An 18,427-nucleotide genomic window follows, 5' to 3' on the forward strand; every position below is an offset into this window, starting at 1 on the left:
AAAAATGCAGAAAGTTGTGTGGGATGGCTTTGTATAGGGGTCAGGTTAGTGTGTGTGTGTGTGTGTGTGTGTGTGATGGCTTGGTATAGGGGTCAGGTTAGTGTGTGTGTGTGTGTGTGTTTGGTGATGGGTAGGTTTAATGGTCGGGTTTGTGTGTGTGTGTGTGTGTGTGTGTGTGTGATGGGTAGGTTTAATGGTCGGGTTTGTGTGTGTGTGTGTGTGATGGGTAGGTTTAGTGGTCGGGTTAGTGTGTGTGTGTGTGTGTTCAGTTTATTTTTAGATATTGTATTTTAGTAGCATCTCACATGTTAAATAACTAGAAACATTTTTTAAAGTAAAGTTTTAGCTTGTCTGTCTTCAAATAAAATTAAGCAGAATCCCACAGATCAAACTCAGTGAAGTGTGTGTAAAGCTTTGACTGGGACAATAGTGTTGTGTATTAGCGTCTCCCACAGGAGGGTGTGAAACAGCTGTGAGCCAATCGAGAGCCAGAGGCGGGGCTTCTGGGAGGACCAGTGCTCATTGGTCAGCAGATGGGCTCATTTGCATAAACCATGACCTATATGTGATAGGTGTGAGCTGGAAACTCCAGAGTCAAGCAGGAGTGAAGATCACGACGGACACTTTTATTCTCGCTTTTCTTTTTAAGAAATAGTCTAATTAATTAAAACAGTCTTTTTAGGACTATTTCTGAAATAGTCACGGATTTTTGTTTGGCGTTTGCAGACATGAAGTTCTTCTCTTACTTCACGCTTCTCTGCATGATTTGCAACGGCTTCTGCACAACAACAAAGTACTTTACATTTGAGGAAGATGCTCCAGGCACAGAGATCGGAAACCTTTCCCAAGACTTGAAAATAGATCCAGAAGAGGATCCCGAGACGTCATTCAAGTTCATCCAGAAGACGAACTCCATAATCCACATGAGGAAAGCCGACGGGCTTCTAACGGTGGGAGAGGTCATCGACCGAGAGCAGCTGTGTCACCGATCCCCACAGTGCCTCGTAACGTTTGACGTCGTCGCCTTTTCGAAGGAGAAATTTCAGCTCATCCACGTCGAGATCGAGGTCAAAGACATTAACGACCACTCGCCCCGGTTCACACGCAACGAAACGCATTTGGACGTATCGGAAGATTCGCCGCTAAACTCGCGTTTCCCTCTGGACGTCGCCGTGGATCTCGATGTCGGAGACAACTACGTTCAGAGCTACTATATTTCACACACTAACAATTTCGTGGTCGAGGTCAGCACTCGTGAGGACGGGGCGAAGTCAGCCGAGCTCGTGCTGATTAAAGCGCTCGATCGGGAGACGGAAGAGTTTTACACGATCGAGGTCACGGCGACCGACGGCGGGAGTCCGGCCAAATCCGGCGAAACCACCGTTTACATACGAGTTCTGGACTCTAACGACAACAGCCCGACGTTCGAGCACAACTCGCTTAAAGTGGAGCTCAGCGAAGACGCTCCCGTGGGATCCCGAGTGCTGAAGGTGCACGCCTTCGACCCCGACGCCGGGATCAACGGAGAAGTCGTGTACGGGTTCGTGGAGGGCTCGCCGACTGACGTCACGCGTGTTTTCCAGATCGATCTGATCTCAGGAGAAGTGACTCTCAGAGACACAGTCGACTACGAGAGCAAGAAATCCTACGAGTTGCACATTCAAGCTTCGGATTTGGGAAGCAATTCCATTTCATCGACATGCCGAGCAATCGTCGACATCCTAGACGTGAACGATAACGCGCCGGAGATTAGCATTAAACCGATGACTTCCACTAGCGACGGAGTGGCGTTTATAACCGAAGCCGCGGCGGAGGAGAGTTTCGTGGCGTTGATTAGCACATCCGACGGAGACTCGGGTCCGAACGGATACGTGCGCACAACTTTACAAGGACACGAGCATTTCAAGCTAACGCAAGCGTACAGCGACACCTTCATGATCGTTACGACCACGACTTTAGACCGGGAAGCCATTCCAGAATACAACCTCACTGTGATCTCCGAAGATCTGGGAACGCCACCGTTTAAAACCGTCAAGCATTATACGATACGCATCACTGACGAGAACGACAACGCTCCCATGTTCAGTAAAGCCTCGTACGACGTCTCTGTGATTGAAAACAACATTCCCGGATCGTACATGACCACGGTTGTGGCGCGGGATCTCGACGTCGGGAAGAACGGAAAGGTTTTCTACAGTTTGATCGACAGCAAAGCGCCGGATGGTTCTCCGATGTCTACCTTCGTGTCCGTGGATCCGCACTCGGGATCTTTATACACGCTCAGATCCTTCAACTTCGAGACTCTGAGAGAAGTCGAGTTCGCAGTCAAAGCTAGCGATAAAGGTTTCCCGCCGCTATCAAGCACGACTTTAATACAAATCCGCGTGGTTGACGAGAACGATAACTTTCCGTATTTTACGTATCCAGTGTTACAGAATGATTCTGCTGAAATCCCGATTCCCTTTAACGCTCAGGCCGGCTATTTAGCACTACGAGTGACCGCTAAAGACGACGACAGCGGCGCCAACAGCGAGCTCAGGTTTCACATCCTAGAAGACGAAAATCAACTTTTTTCCGTTGATAAAAACACTGGCGAGATCGTTTTAAAACGTCGACTTTCTTCATCATGTGGAGACGTCCTGCAAATTACAGTTTCTGTGGTTGACGGTGGTCGAGAGCCGCTGACTAGCTTAGCATCCGTGCGTTTCGTGGTCACAGACACTGGAGCTCAAGAAGATCAGGTGGTTATTCTACTCCGATCGAAGGACGACGAGACTGTGGAGTTCGACGTGTGGACACTGCTAATCGCTGGTTTCGCTGGATGCTGTGTGTTGTTACTGGGAGCCATTAGCGTGATCACCGTTAGCTGTGCGATCAAACGCCGGCGGAGGAGCTTCGGGAGAGACGGCCTGTACGGATCCACTCCACTGTCCAAGAGCAACAACACCGGCTCTAACGTTTACAACGGCGCTAACGCTTTCCTCAGGAACGAGAGCGAATCCATGCAACCCTGTCTGTATGAAGACAAGAGCCTGGACTTTGAGGAAAAGGTGAGTGATTTCTGCTGAACATCCTGTAGTTTTGATGCACATTTCAAAGTCAGAATATAAACTCTAAGCTTTTGTGTTAATAGCTGTTCCTGCCATGCAAACCTTTCGAACAAACATTCTTATGGCAAGATGAAAAATACTGTCTGCAAAGGAGGTAAGAAGGATTTTAGTTGTTGATTTTTACTGCATTTGCCTATCTGGATAATTGCTTGACAATAATTTAATAATTATAGGTACAATAAGGGCCAAAAGTTTGAGACTATTAGTGAAAATGCATTTATTTAGCATTTTTCTGATTTAATAATAAAATAAAATAAAAGAATACAATTATCATTATAATTACTGTTTTTAAATTAAAAACAATTATATTCAAATTTCACCACCAGTCAAAATTTGTGGATCGGTGAGATTTTTCAATGTTTCTGAGAGTCTCTTCTGCTCACCAAAGCTGCGATTATCTGATCATAAATACAGTAAAACAGTGTAATATTACTCCAGTGTAAATCAGCTGTTTTCTATGTGAATATATAGTAAAGTGTAATTTATTCCTGTGATCAAAGCTGAATTTTCAGCATCATTACTCCAGTCTTCAGTGTCACATGATCCTTCAGAAATCACTCTAATATGAGGATCTGATGCTCAAGACACATTTATGATTATTATCAGTGTTCAAAACAGTTATTTACATTTTATTTCATGATTCTTTGATTAATAGAAAGTTCAAAAGAACAACATTTATCTGAAATAGAAGCTTTTGTAACATGACCAAAACATGTTTGTGGTCAGTAAGAATTCTTATTTATTTTTTGGGGGAAATTAATAAAAAGAAATCAATACTTTTATTCATCAAGGATGCATTAAATTGATCAGTGACATTTATAATGTTACAAAAGATTTCATTGCAAATAAATGCTGTTCTTTTGAACTCTATATTCATCAAAGAATAAAATGTATGATGGTTTTTACAAAAATATGAACTGTTTTCCACACTGACAATAATCATAAATGTGTCTTGAGCATCAGATCCTCATATTAGAGTGATTTCTGAAGGATCATGTGACACTGAAGACTGGAGTAATGATGCTGAAAATTCAGCTTTGATCACAGGAATAAATTACACTTTACTATATATTCACATAGAGAACAGCTGATTTACACTGGAGTAATATTACACTGTTTTACTGTATTTTTCATCAAATAAATGCAGCTTTGCTGAGCAGAAGAGACTCTCTCAGAAACATTATAAATATCACGATCCAAAACTTTTGACTGGTAGCGTATATCATATGCATAATAATTTGAGTGACAAATGAACATTTAATTCAAGAATGAATATGAATCTGACCGTCTGTACAAAGTCATGTGATCACAGACACTAATTTAGTTACACTTAATAAGTTACCAAGAAATTATGCACCTGGCATATCTCTTTATACTGCGCTATAGCTTTTCTATAACTTTTCAAACTTGTTTATTTAAAAACTTTTAGGCCCGCTGTGTTTTTGAAACCAACATCACCTTTGGTCGTAACTGACACATATAAAGGTGTTTGTTCAGTATGTACATGCATGACTTTTTCTCTGGTCAGGGTTTAGCCTCTCTTGTACAGTAGGTCATGAACGCTGGCGGATTAGTCACGTGCCAGTGAATATGGTATTTTGTTCTGCGATGGAATATCAATAATCAGATGTGATTGCATTGACAGCGGCGCCAGCACCACAGATCAGCTGAGCGTGAAGGACAGTGGGAAAGGAGACAGTGACTGTAACGACAGCGACTCTGACTCCAGCGGAGCGGCTCTGAGGAGAAGCTTGACCACCTTCCAGCCGATGGCCAGAGGTGTGTGGCGTCTCTAACAGCTTTATCAGGCTTTACAAGGCTTCATCTCGTAACATTCAGAGAACTTTAAAAAGTAACATTCAGAGAACATTCTAAAGTAACGTTCAGAGAACATTCTAAAGTAATGTTCAGAGAACATTCTAAAGTAACGTTCAGAGAACATTCTAAAGTAACGTTCAGAGAACATTCTAAAGTAACATTCAGAGAACTTTAAAAAGTAACATTCAGAGAACATTCTAAAGTAACATTCAGAGAACATTCTAAAGTAACGTTCAGAGAACATTCTAAAGTAACGTTCAGAGAACATTCTAAAGTAACGTTCAGAGAACATTCTAAAGTAACATTCAGAGAACATTCTAAAGTAACGTTCAGAGAACATTCTAAAGTAACATTCAGAGAACTTTAAAAAGTAACATTCAGAGAACATTCTAAAGTAACGTTCAGAGAACATTCTAAAGTAACGTTCAGAGAATTTTAAAAAGTAACATTCAGAGAACATTCTAAAGTAACGTTCAGAGAACATTCTAAAGTAACATTCAGAGAACTTTAAAAAGTAACATTCAGAGAACATTCTAAAGTAACATTCAGAGAACATTCTAAAGTAACATTCAGAGAACATTCTAAAGTAACATTCAGAGAACATTCTAAAGTAACATTCAGAGAACATTCTAAAGTAACATTCAGAGAACATTCTAAAGTAACATTCAGAGAACATTCTAAAGTAACATTCAGAGAACATCCTAAAGTAACATTCAGAGAACATTCTAAAGTAACATTCAGAGAACATTCTAAAGTAACATTCAGAGAACATTCTAAAGTAACATTCAGAGAACATTCTAAAGTAACATTCAGAGAATATTCTAAAGTAACATTCAGAGAATATTCTAAAGTAACATTCAGAGAACATTCTAAAGTAACATTCAGAGAACTTAAAAAGTAACATTCAGAGAACATTCTAAAGTAACATTCAGAGAACTTTAAAAAGTAACATTCAGAGAACTTTAAAAAGTAACATTCAGAGAACATTCTAAAGTGACATTCAGAGAACATTCTAAAGTAACATTCAGAGAACATTCTAAAGTAACGTTCAGAGAACATTCTAAAGTAACGTTCAGAGAACATTCTAAAGTAACGTTCAGAGAACATTCTAAAGGAACATTCTAAAGTAACATTCAGAGAATATTCTAAAGTAACATTAAGAGAACATTCTAAAGTAACAATCAGAGAACATTCAAAAGTAACATTCAGAGAACATTCTAAAGTAACATTCAGAGAACATTCTAAAGTAACATTCAGAGAACATTCTAAAGTAACATTCAGAATACATTCTAAAGAAACATTCAGAGAACATTCTAAAGTAACGTTCAGAGAACATTCTAAAGTAACATTCATAGAACATTCTAAAGTAACATTCAGAGAATATTCTAAAGTAACATTCAGAGAATATTCTAAAGTAACATTCAGAGAATATTCTAAAGTAACATTCAGAGAGTATTCTAAAGTAACATTCAGAGAACTTTAAAAAGTAACATTCAGAGAACATTCTAAAGTAACATTCAGAATACATTCTAAAGAAACATTCAGAGAACATTCTAAAGTAACGTTCAGAGAACATTCTAGAGTAACGTTCAGAGAACATTCTAAAGTAACATTCAGAGAACATTCTAAAGTAACATTCAGAGAATATTCTAAAGTAACATTCAGAGAACTTTAAAAGTAACATTCAGAGAACATTCTAAAGTAACATTCAGAGAACATTCTAAAGTAACATTCAGAGAACATTCTAAAGTAACGTTCAGAGAACATTCTAAAGTAACATTCAGAGAACTTTAAAAAGTAACATTCAGAGAACATTCAAAAGTAACATTCAGAGAACATTCTAAAGTAACATTCAGAGAACTTTAAAAAGTAACATTCAGAGAACATTCTAAAGTAACATTCAGAGAACATTCTAAAGTAACATTCAGAGAACATTCTAAAGTAACATTCAGAGAACATTCTAAAGTAACGTTCAGAGAACATTCTAAAGTAACGTTCAGAGAACATTCTAAAGTAACATTCAGAGAACTTTAAAAAGTAACATTCAGAGAACATTCTAAAGTAACATTCAGAGAACATTCTAAAGTAACATTCAGAGAACATTCTAAAGTAACATTCAGAGAACATTCTAAAGTAACATTCAGAGAACATTCTAAAGTAACGTTCAGAGAACATTCTAAAGGAACATTCTAAAGTAACATTCAGAGAATATTCTAAAGTAACATTAAGAGAACATTCTAAAGTAAAAATCAGAGAACATTCAAAAGTAACATTCAGAGAACATTCTAAAGGAACATTCTAAAGTAACATTCAGAGAACATTCTAAAGTAACATTCAGAGAACATTCTAAAGTAACATTCAGAATACATTCTAAAGTAACGTTCAGAGAACATTCTAAAGTAACATTCATAGAACATTCTAAAGTAACATTCAGAGAATATTCTAAAGTAACATTCAGAGAATATTCTAAAGTAACATTCAGAGAATATTCTAAAGTAACATTCAGAGAATATTCTAAAGTAACATTCAGAGAATATTCTAAAGTAACATTCAGAGAACTTTAAAAGTAACATTCAGAGAACTTTAAAAGTAACATTCAGAGAACATTCTAAAGTAACATTCAGAATACATTCTAAAGAAACATTCAGAGAACATTCTAAAGTAACGTTCAGAGAACATTCTAAAGTAACATTCAGAGAACTTTAAAAGTAACATTCAGAGAACATTCTAAAGTAACATTCAGAATACATTCTAAAGAAACATTCAGAGAACATTCTAAAGTAACATTCAGAGAACATTCTAAAGTAACATTCAGAGAATATTCTAAAGTAACATTCAGAGAACTTTAAAAGTAACATTCAGAAAACATTCTAAAGTAACATTGAGAGAACATTCTAAAGTAACATTCAGAGAACTTTAAAAAGTAACATTCAGAGAACATTCTAAAGTAACATTCAGAGAACATTCTAAAGTAACGTTCAGAGAACATTCTAAAGTAACGTTCAGAGAACATTCTAAAGTAACATTCAGAGAACATTCTAAAGTAACGTTCAGAGAACATTCTAAAGTAACGTTCAGAGAACATTCTAAAGTAACGTTCAGAGAACATTCTAAAGTAATGATCTCATAATGTCTGAATAATGATACAATTGAATGTTCTCTTAACATTCATATAACCAAGAAAAAAGTTTTAGACATTAAAAAAAAAGGACATTCTGAGAACATTCAGAAATTTTGTTTTCATAACTTCATGGGAATGCTAGCAAAGATGAATAAATACTGACAAATGCATTGCTTGTTAATGTTAGTTTATGGGAGCTGGTTATGAGGCGTCACTGGTTCCCTTGAGATCCTCATCAGTATTCCCTTGAGATTTACACTTAATGTCCCCTGGCTTGCTTAGTTGGGGATATTTACAGTTTTTCTCGATTGCTTAAACACTATAACCAGGCTTTTGAACTAAAATTTCAAAACCATAATGCCATTTATCAAAAAGCACACCCATTTCACTGAACTATGAACACTATTCCCTTGTTTTGACACATTAGTCAGATTTGCTGAACTGTCACAGCAAAACTCTACACACAAATCCCTTCATTTCTCATTGCCTACACCACGTGGTCATTTAGAAAGCACTAGCATTCAAAATTGTTCACTCAAGTCAGCTCAGCTTCAGCTCAGTTAGCACACAATTACCCAGGTGGAAACACTAAGAGTCAAAATTGAACACACATCAGTCAGATCCTTCAATAGATAGATAAAAGGTTATACAATCTTTTATAAAAGATAAAAATCAGTTTACTGAGTTTTGGAACAATGGATCCACAGAGAAATTACAGTAAGCAATAGGTCGAGGAGGGAGAGGAGGAGGAGGAGGAGGAAGAGGAGGAGGAAGAGGAGGAGGAGGAGGAGGAGGAGGAAGAGGAGGAGGAGGAGGAGGAAGAGGAGGAGGAGGAAGAGGATGAGGAAGGGCAAGGGCAAGAAGACAAGCAGTCTCGGATTAAATTCAAGCCACTTTAGTTGGCCATGTTGTCCATGGTATGACTATGAGGGAGGCTGGGCAACGAGTACAGACAAATTTGAGTCGCTTCACCGTCGCCTGAACGTCGCTTCACCATCATCAGATCCTTCAGGGAGGTGTGGTGGCAAACAGATTTCTATCACTGAATAAGAGACAAACATTTCCAATTGTCTTTGATGAGGTTTATGTTCTTGCCAGAAAAGGCCAGCAGTCGTACAGTCACACAGAGTGGCTGCAGAGTGTGACAGTGAAGGGAGGGCATCCTTTCTCCTTTATCTTGACTCCCAGAATGTTATCTTTCTAGGCCAATGATGGTATTTCAACCATATGTGGAACATTCTTAGACTTGTTCATCATATTGTATCCTTGAGTGGAGGCATGTACCAACACTCTTTACCATTCCAATACAATTCCATATTTGAATAAGGTTTGTGTGTGCTCTTTTACTGTCATATGATGCTCACACACATCTTGAGTAGAAGCGAGTAAAAAAAAAAAGATGGATGGACCACAAGCAACATGACTTACCAGTTTTGGAAATGTTGTTTTGAATTTATAGCACCAGTGTGTAAGACTATGTTGTAGTGTGTGTATTTTTGAGGGCTTGTGTGTCCTGTCTGAGGGCAAAGTTTGGTTTTTCAGCAAGAGTGAATGGTTTTGAGTGTAGAGCTTCATTTTGACCTGAAAATAGGATGTTTGGGGAATTGGGTGAGACGTTATGGATTTGTGTTTACTGTTTTGAGAATACGAGGCATAGTTTCAAGAAATGTGTTTAAGCAATCGAGAAAAACTGTAATATTCAACAATATTATTGATCTCCTGCATGGGCAGCATTATATGAGAGCTGGACGATGACATCACGGTTTTCTCCAGAGCGGCTATATATATAAATGAACTAAATTAATAACTTTTTTACAACAGAAATGAAGCATCTCTGAACATACTTAAGCTGGACTGTGACGCTATTCTCTTCTGGAAACAAACATTATTTTCCTGTTGTCTCTGTAAAGCTGCTCTGAAACACTCTGTGTTGTAAAAAGCGCTGTATAAATAAATGTGTCTCGACTTAAAACGAGATAAATTTACTTGCTTTACTACCAAATTATGTGAGATTTGAAATATGCATAAAAGCAGTGCATGTAATGCGTGTCCTGTTTCAGGGTCGTTTGGAGACTGGAGGAGTGGTGTAATACAGACCCGTCACACACTCGCCCCCCCCGGCAGCGCATACACCATCGGCTTCTCACACACACCTCTTTACCACACCACTCATCACCTCAACACACACCTCAACACACACCTCTCTGCCCGGCGCTGGAACGAAGGCCCGGGGAACATGCAGAACCGGAGCATGCAGACGTTCTCCCGCACCGGGACTCTGCCCTCGTACTCGGCCCATCAGGAGAGGCGGAGCGTGTCTGGGGACCAGGCGCAGACGCTGACACGGGCGCAGACGCTGACACGGGCGCAGACGCAGACGCAGGCGCAGACGCAGACGCAGGCGCAGACTGAAGTCGCCACCAGCTTTTAGAGACGCAGGCGCAGACGTTCTCCCGCACCGGGACTCTGCCCTTGTACTCGGCCCATCAGGAGAGGCGGGCCTGGGGACCAGGCGCAGGCGCAGACGCAGGCGCTGACACGGGCGCAGGCGCAGACTGAAGTCGCCACCAGCTTCTAGACATCGTCCCGCTTCATCCGATCCGATTCACTGAGGAAAACCCTTTCAGTACGCTGAGAAAATCCTGCTCTCCCTCAGTGTTTCTGTCTCGCTTTCCAGCACAAACACCTCAACATTCAGAAATCAAGATAACTGAGAAGCAAATAACTGAGGATATTAAGAAAAACTGATCAAAATGAGTTTGTGCTTAAAACTAGAACAAATATCTGCTAATGGAGTCTGAAAAATAAACGTAATTCAAAGGGAAAACAAGATTATTTCGGACTCCTGTGGCTGATATTAGTTCTAGTTTTAAGCTCAAACTCACTTCATTTTGATCAGTTTTTCTTAATATCTTCTTCAGTAAATGTGTCTGGTAACACTACAGTAAGGTTCATTAGTTCGCATTAGTTCATAACCATCAGCAATACATTTGTTACTGTATTTATTAATCTTTATTAATGTTAGTTAATAAAAAATACAGCTGGTCATGTTAGTTCACAGTAACTAATGTTAACAACTACAACCTTTGATAATGTATCAGTAAATGTTAAAATTAATATGAACTAAGATTGATAAGTGCTGTAGAAGTATTGCTCATTCTCAGTTCATGTTCACTAATGAACTCTATTGTAAAGTGTAACCATGTATCTTGATTTAAGAATATTTATATATTTGTGCTGGAAAACAAGAACAGGTTTTGCTGGTTTACTGTAATTCAAATCGAAGCGTTTTTTTATTTATTTTTATTTAAGAAAATATTTTTTAAGAACAGCCCGTGAAAGTTAAATGTATATATTTGTTGTACATATTTGCATATTCTGTATATGTTTTTCTCACTGAAAACTGTTTTTGTGCCCCTGATGGACTTAATTCAGGAAAGGAGTAAATCCAGTTCCATCATAGATGTTGTTAGCTATGAGTTTGTATATCTTTACTAAAACAAAAAAGTGAATTTGATGCTGTTTATTCCCTTCCCACATATTTATATTTTCTTCTAAAGTAGTTTACAGTAAAAATGTGTTTAAATATATGCACACAGACTCTGATTAAGTATCTCTCTCTCAACAAAAGCTGCTTCTCTTCTATATGTATATGTGATCGTCTTCGGTTGTTTAAACGAGGCTTCTAAAGTTGTGCTGTATATACTTGTGTGTAATGTCTCACCTCGGTGACCCAAATAAAGGTGTTGTAAGTGTTTGTGTCTGAGCTGATTAGCTGGAGTCATGTGACCATCCGGGCTTCAGGCCCGAACACACGGCCGGGATTACAGGACTCTTCATCACATGAGGATGAGGAGGAGGCTTATAAAGAGCAGGCATTAGTGGAGGGAAAGAGCTCGTGTGACGGATTATAGACATCACTTACAGGTGCAGAATTACACCATCACAGATTAAGATGAACACAAGCGTCACGAGTCGTTTACTGCAGAAGAACAGTGACTGAAGATATTAAGACTTGAAAAATGGGGGGGAAATCATTCAAACGAAGCGAGTTTGTGCTTATAATATCTGACAATGGAGTCAGAAAAATGATCTCGTTCCCTTTTGAATTAAGATTATTTTTCTCCATTAGCAGATTCTTGTTTTAAGCACAAACGCACTTCATTTGAATGATTTTCCATCATAAAACACGACTTGATATCCTGATTTAAGAGTTTTTAACTGTGTGCTGTAAAACAAGATGAGAAGAACGTTTATGCACTGGAGGAGAAAATGCAGGATTTCATTTGAAACCCTTTTCTACAAAGAAACAGTAATCAACACTTTTAATTAAACTTACATTTTGAAGTAGAAAGATTGAAATATTATTTTCCAGTCCAATGATATTTATTTTATTTACAACTTCAACTAAATCCTGAAAGAGAGAGAGGCGATGTGAGCAGCGGCGGCGTGTGCTGGTTTCGCTTCCGAGCGACTGGGAACCACCAGGACTTCTCCGTACACACATCATGCAGGATTACACTTCTCCCAGAGCAGGAATAAAGATGGACTGAGTTTGAGAAAGAATGGATTCATCCGTTTGCCTTTGGCCTGAAGGGATGTTTTCAATAACAGGATGGAGATCCGGGTCGGCTCATCCCGAATGACAGATTTCCAATGGGATATGAAGGACAGTGAAGGATCGATATGACATGGGTTATCGTTTTCCATCGAGCTCGACACGAGTGCAGCTACACACTTCACATCTACAGAGTTTCTCCTTTTTAATTCAATAATCTAAAAATAATCACATTTGAGAGCAGACTCTGCAAGTTAAACTGATATAACATTTCTTTCTGTAATGTTTTCCTCCCTGAAAGCATAAAGTTTGTGCTCATAAATGTGTGACTTTATGCTCATAATTCAGCAAATCCAGTTCAGTTTCTTTCACAGACGCCAGTTATGAGTTTGTGTGTCTTTAGTAAAACATAAGTGCACATCTTCCACATATTTATATTTCCATCTGAATATGATAATGCATTAACAACTCTACACAGCGTTTACGCTTATAAAACAGTCATAACTGTATATTTTTCAACTAAAACCATGCTGTATCTGATCACGTCTTTAATGAGTGAAGGAACGGTGGAAAGGTCTGAATCTGACCCTGTTTTTACTTCTTTACCCACTTTTTATTAATTATTTATTATTTCATCTTCGTTTTAACATTTTTATGAACCTCCAAGTTTCTCTCAAAAGTAATGCATGTTTTATTTGACAGAAAACTTCATTATTCAAAGTATTATCAAATTGGTTATTTCAACTTAAATTATAGGCTTGAATTAGTTGATGAGTTAATGTAAAAACATGTCTTATTATTAATCATATAATTACAGTGGAAACACATGACACTGCATCAGTCTGTGAGAGATGGTAAACGGCTCATAATTGAGTGTGAAATGTGGGTAATTCTGTTTCATATTTAGGCCCGTTATAGAGATGATGTTGAACTTCTACAAAAAGGTGTTTTTATTGGAACAGAACTATAGATATTCAATATTCATACGCTGGCTCAAATAACACACATCAGCTCTTCAGTAGTTTTGCTGAAGGCGTTTCATAAATCATGCCATGATTGTATATGATTGTGCACTAAAAACTGAGAGATTGTGATATAAATATCTTTCATACTCTAGTATTGTCATATTCCGTCAGCACAGTCTCATTAACCGTTGCTTTGTTGGACATTTCTTCACATAAAAACAACACATTCTAAAAGTAGCTTTTATTTTCACCTCATAAATTCAACAAAAAGATCATTGTTAATCAGGATTATGGATGAAACTGCTTTATATTTTACTATAGAAAAGTGCAGAATATGTTCTGGATATGTGTGGCTGAATGCATATTCATAAAGATCACACTTCATATCAATAAACACTGTCATATTTTCATCTCTTCCAATTAAACCAATAAACACTTGCTTTAACTTTCAAAGCTGCAGTGAATCTGTTGTTTTCTGATGGAAAATAACAGTGTTTTCTTACGTCACCACGTGACTGACGCAACTCACGGGTAAAACCTAAACAAACAAAAACATTCCAAGAATGTTAGAAGAATAATAAAATAATAATAATCCCAGATGCTAACCAAAAACAGCCCGTATGCGAACACAAACAGTGCTCGTGTCACTACTCCCTGCGCGGGTAAACAGCGCCACCACGCGGTCAAGTGTGGAACAGCGGCATTATATTCACACCGATGTTTTATGCTTCTCTGAAAAGAACGAAAGGAAACATTTTTCTCATCTCCAGAAAAAGAAAAAAAAACTTTCTGTCGAGATATAGACAAAAATACTCAAGCATGGCCTCTTAGGGTTTCCGTAGATTTAGGAATGATAATCGCAGTGAAGGAGAGTTTAGTTTAAACCCTAATCACAGATGGACTGAGTCTGAGGTGAGTGTGGCGATGATGTCATTATAAAACAATAAAACAACTGCTTAACGCGGGACAGCAGTTCAGCTGAGAGAAATACTGCGTTGAACGGCAGAACAAGTTGTGTGTGTGTGTGTGTGTGTGTGTGAATGTGCTTCTCGTTCAGCGGAGTATTTCAGTTCCAATTCTTCAGTGTGAATGGATCATTCTAGTGTGAAACTTTAAAGCCTTTGCGAATTGTTTGTGATTACGCGTTTCACCTCCTGCCAGAGTCACGTGGTTCAGTGAACGAGGCTTGACTACGTCATCGCTGTTCCCCGGCTCGCCGGCAGGGGGCGATGGTGGTCTCCGTGAACACATGATCCATATGGGTTTTAAAAGGTAGACATTTTTAATTACACATTTGTATAGTAAAAAGAAAGCGTTTTAGTTAATAGTCTACTATCGGCCAAACTCTCCATAAAAAGCCTTACAATTTTATAAAATAGCACGTATTATACTGTACACTATTTAATTAGGCTATATTAGATGATTTGATCTTTCAATAAAACATGTACAATTGGTTTGTTTTCGTCGCACGTTCAGCGTCTGGCCAGCAGGGGTCGCCAGACTGTGGAGATTCGAGCGAGTCGAAACAGTGAATCATTTTGCGACGCAATCGGTTCAGTTGATTCAAAGCTTCGGAAAGCTTCGTTTCTCCCACACGACATCATTCATCTGCGATCTGCGATATGAAAGTGCCTGTGTTTGGATATAATAGAGACTACGGGATTGACTCGGTCACCGTGTAAATAGTGCGAGTGTTTTCACACACAACATTATGAACAGAGAAAGTGCTCTTCAATGCCCGGATGAGACTGAGGATTATAGCGCCAGTCTGGAGAACATTGTCAATAAGAATATAACATTTTTTGATTAATTACTCAGTTTGTACACTCTGTCATGTTTTTAGTTTTTGGGTTGTTTTGGATGTAGGCCTAGTAATAAGTCAATGGTGTATCGCGGAGAGCGGGACACACACTAACGCGGGGCTAGTTGTCACACACTTGTTGTAAACACTTCCACACACACCAGCGTGACCAGACTAAAGTATTACTGGTTGCCGTATCAACACTATTTAGAGGAAAAAATACGCCGAAATCTTTGGATGATATCACTGAACATTTATTTAACTATAGCAAAAGTACTTATGTTAATTTTTCATCTCTATTTTTTTGGTTTTCATTTTAAATGAGACAAATCTGATATTGTTTTAATCTTTTGATCTATGCAGTATATCTGTGTTTTGTTGTCAAACGCAAAAATGATTTTATTTTTAATTATTAAAAAATACCATTATTTTATATGAAAAAGCTAATATTTGTATTTTATTGAGAAAATATGTTATTTGTCTTGTATATTTCATTGATTAGATCAGACTGAATCCGTCATATGGTCTGTTATGATGAACCTATGGGGCATGTTGTCACAGTTCACTTCCACTCTTTCAGGGCAAATCAAGAAAAAAGTACACAATGTATTAATAAAACAAAACCACATAATTATACTGGACATGTGTGGAATTAATGTGGGAAAAATAAATACTCTGAACCGAAAGATTTACACAAACTGGGAAAGAATAAAGCGTCAGGTTTTCCCGCTGTTGGATAATAAAAACATTGCAACGTCCAAATAACTAACAAACTGATCGCGCTATTGAAGGCAATCCACTCGCACTGGATTCAGGACATGCAACGCTGGTGTCCAGTGTTGTGTGTGTGTGGTTGTGTCCAGTGTTGTGTGTGTGTGTGATGTATGTAGTTGTGTCCTGTGTTGTGTGTGTGTGTGATGTATGTAGTTGTGTCCAGTGTTGTGTGTGTGTGTGTGATGTGTGTAGTTGTGTCCAGTGTTGTGTGTGTGTGTGATGTGTGTAGTTGTGTCCAGTGTTGAGTGTGTGTGATGTGTGTAGTTGTGTCCAGTGTTGTATGTGTGTGTGATGTGTGTAGTTGTGTCCAGTGTTGAGTGTGTGTGTGATGTATGTAGTTGTGTCCAGTGTTGTATGTGTGTGTGATGTATGTAGTTGTGTCCTGTGTTGTGTGTGTGTGTGATGTATGTAGTTGTGTCCAGTGTTGTATGTGTGTGTGATGTGTGTAGTTGTGTCCAGTGTTGAGTGTGTGTGATGTGTGTAGTTGTGTCCAGTGTTGTGTGTGTGTGGTTGTGTCCAGTGTTGTGTGTGTGTGTGATGTATGTAGTTGTGTCCTGTGTTGTGTGTGTGTGTGATGTATGTAGTTGTGTCCAGTGTTGTATGTGTGTGTGATGTATGTAGTTGTGTCCTGTGTTGTGTGTGTGTGTGATGTATGTAGTTGTGTCCAGTGTTGTATGTGTGTGTGATGTGTGTAGTTGTGTCCAGTGTTGAGTGTGTGTGATGTGTGTAGTTGTGTCCAGTGTTGTGTGTGTGTGTGATGTGTGTAGTTGTGTCCAGTGTTGTGTGTGTGTGTGTGTGATGTGTGTAGTTGTGTCCAGTGTTGTATGTGTGTGTGATGTGTGTAGTTGTGTCCAGTGTTGTGTGTGTGTGTGATGTGTGTAGTTGTGTCCAGTGTTGTATGTGTGTGTGATGTGTGTAGTTGTGTCCAGTGTTGTATGTGTGTGTGTATGTAGTTGTGTCCTGTGTTGTGTGTGTGTGTGATGTGTGTAGTTGTGTCCAGTGTTGTATGTGTGTGTGATGTGTGTAGTTGTGTCCAGTGTTGTATGTGTGTGTGTGTGTGGTTGTGTCCAGTGTTGTGTGTGTGTGTGATGTGTGTAGTTGTGTCCAGTGTTGTACGTGTGTGTGATGTATGTAGTTGTGTCCAGTGTTGTATGTGTGTGTGATGTGTGTAGTTGTGTCCAGTGTTGAGTGTGTGTGATGTGTGTAGTTGTGTCCAGTGTTGTGTGTGTGTGTGATGTGTGTAGTTGTGTCCAGTGTTGTGTGTGTGTGTGTGTGTGTGTGATGTGTGTAGTTGTGTCCAGTGTTGTATGTGTGTGTGATGTGTGTAGTTGTGTCCAGTGTTGTGTGTGTGTGTGATGTGTGTAGTTGTGTCCAGTGTTGTACGTGTGTGTGATGTATGTAGTTGTGTCCTGTGTTGTGTGTGTGTGTGATGTATGTAGTTGTGTCCAGTGTTGTATGTGTGTGTGATGTGTGTAGTTGTGTCCAGTGTTGAGTGTGTGTGATGTGTGTAGTTGTGTCCAGTGTTGTGTGTGTGTGTGATGTGTGTAGTTGTGTCCAGTGTTGTGTGTGTGTGTGTGTGATGTGTGTAGTTGTGTCCAGTGTTGTATGTGTGTGTGATGTGTGTAGTTGTGTCCAGTGTTGTGTGTGTGTGTGATGTGTGTAGTTGTGTCCAGTGTTGTATGTGTGTGTGATGTATGTAGTTGTGTCCTGTGTTGTGTGTGTGTGTGATGTATGTAGTTGTGTCCAGTGTTGTATGTGTGTGTGATGTGTGTAGTTGTGTCCAGTGTTGAGTGTGTGTGATGTGTGTAGTTGTGTCCAGTGTTGTGTGTGTGTGTGATGTGTGTAGTTGTGTCCAGTGTTGTGTGTGTGTGTGTGTGATGTGTGTAGTTGTGTCCAGTGTTGTATGTGTGTGTGATGTGTGTAGTTGTGTCCAGTGTTGTGTGTGTGTGTGATGTGTGTAGTTGTGTCCAGTGTTGTATGTGTGTGTGATGTGTGTAGTTGTGTCCAGTGTTGTATGTGTGTGTGTATGTAGTTGTGTCCTGTGTTGTGTGTGTGTGTGATGTGTGTAGTTGTGTCCAGTGTTGTATGTGTGTGTGATGTGTGTAGTTGTGTCCAGTGTTGTATGTGTGTGTGTGTGTGGTTGTGTCCAGTGTTGTGTGTGTGTGTGATGTGTGTAGTTGTGTCCAGTGTTGTACGTGTGTGTGATGTATGTAGTTGTGTCCAGTGTTGTATGTGTGTGTGATGTGTGTAGTTGTGTCCAGTGTTGAGTGTGTGTGATGT

At 39.0% G+C, this 18,427-nt stretch overlaps 1 protein-coding gene across 1 annotated transcript; it reads left to right on the forward strand.

Moving 5' to 3' along the window:
- Nucleotides 1-419: 419 nt before the first annotated feature.
- pcdh8 (protocadherin 8) lies at nucleotides 420-10,480 on the forward strand. Its single transcript, XM_056240900.1, has 4 exons — nucleotides 420-3,050; nucleotides 3,134-3,204; nucleotides 4,756-4,889; nucleotides 10,110-10,480. Exons 1-4 carry the CDS (start codon nucleotides 729-731, stop codon nucleotides 10,478-10,480), a joined length of 2,898 nt encoding a protein of 965 aa, XP_056096875.1. The 5' UTR covers nucleotides 420-728.
- The last annotated feature ends 7,947 nt before the right edge of the window (nucleotides 10,481-18,427 follow it).

This window comes from Rhinichthys klamathensis, unplaced genomic scaffold (assembly GCF_029890125.1).
Source record: "Rhinichthys klamathensis goyatoka isolate OS25496 unplaced genomic scaffold, OSU_Roscu_1.1 h1tg000618l_1, whole genome shotgun sequence".
Lineage (NCBI taxonomy): Eukaryota > Metazoa > Chordata > Actinopteri > Cypriniformes > Leuciscidae > Rhinichthys > Rhinichthys klamathensis.

What these genes read in the sequence shown, in the direction of transcription:
- pcdh8 (XM_056240900.1), top strand. Translation starts at nt 729, where the DNA reads ATGAAGTTCTTCTCTTACTTCACGCTTCTCTGCATGATTTGCAACGGC. An exon ending in GCCTGGACTTTGAGGAAAAG is followed by an intron (nt 3,051 to 3,133) that starts GTGAGTGATTTC and finishes TTGTGTTAATAG; the next exon opens with CTGTTCCTGCCATGCAAACC. An exon ending in CTTCCAGCCGATGGCCAGAG is followed by an intron (nt 4,890 to 10,109) that starts GTGTGTGGCGTC and finishes GTCCTGTTTCAG; the next exon opens with GGTCGTTTGGAGACTGGAGG.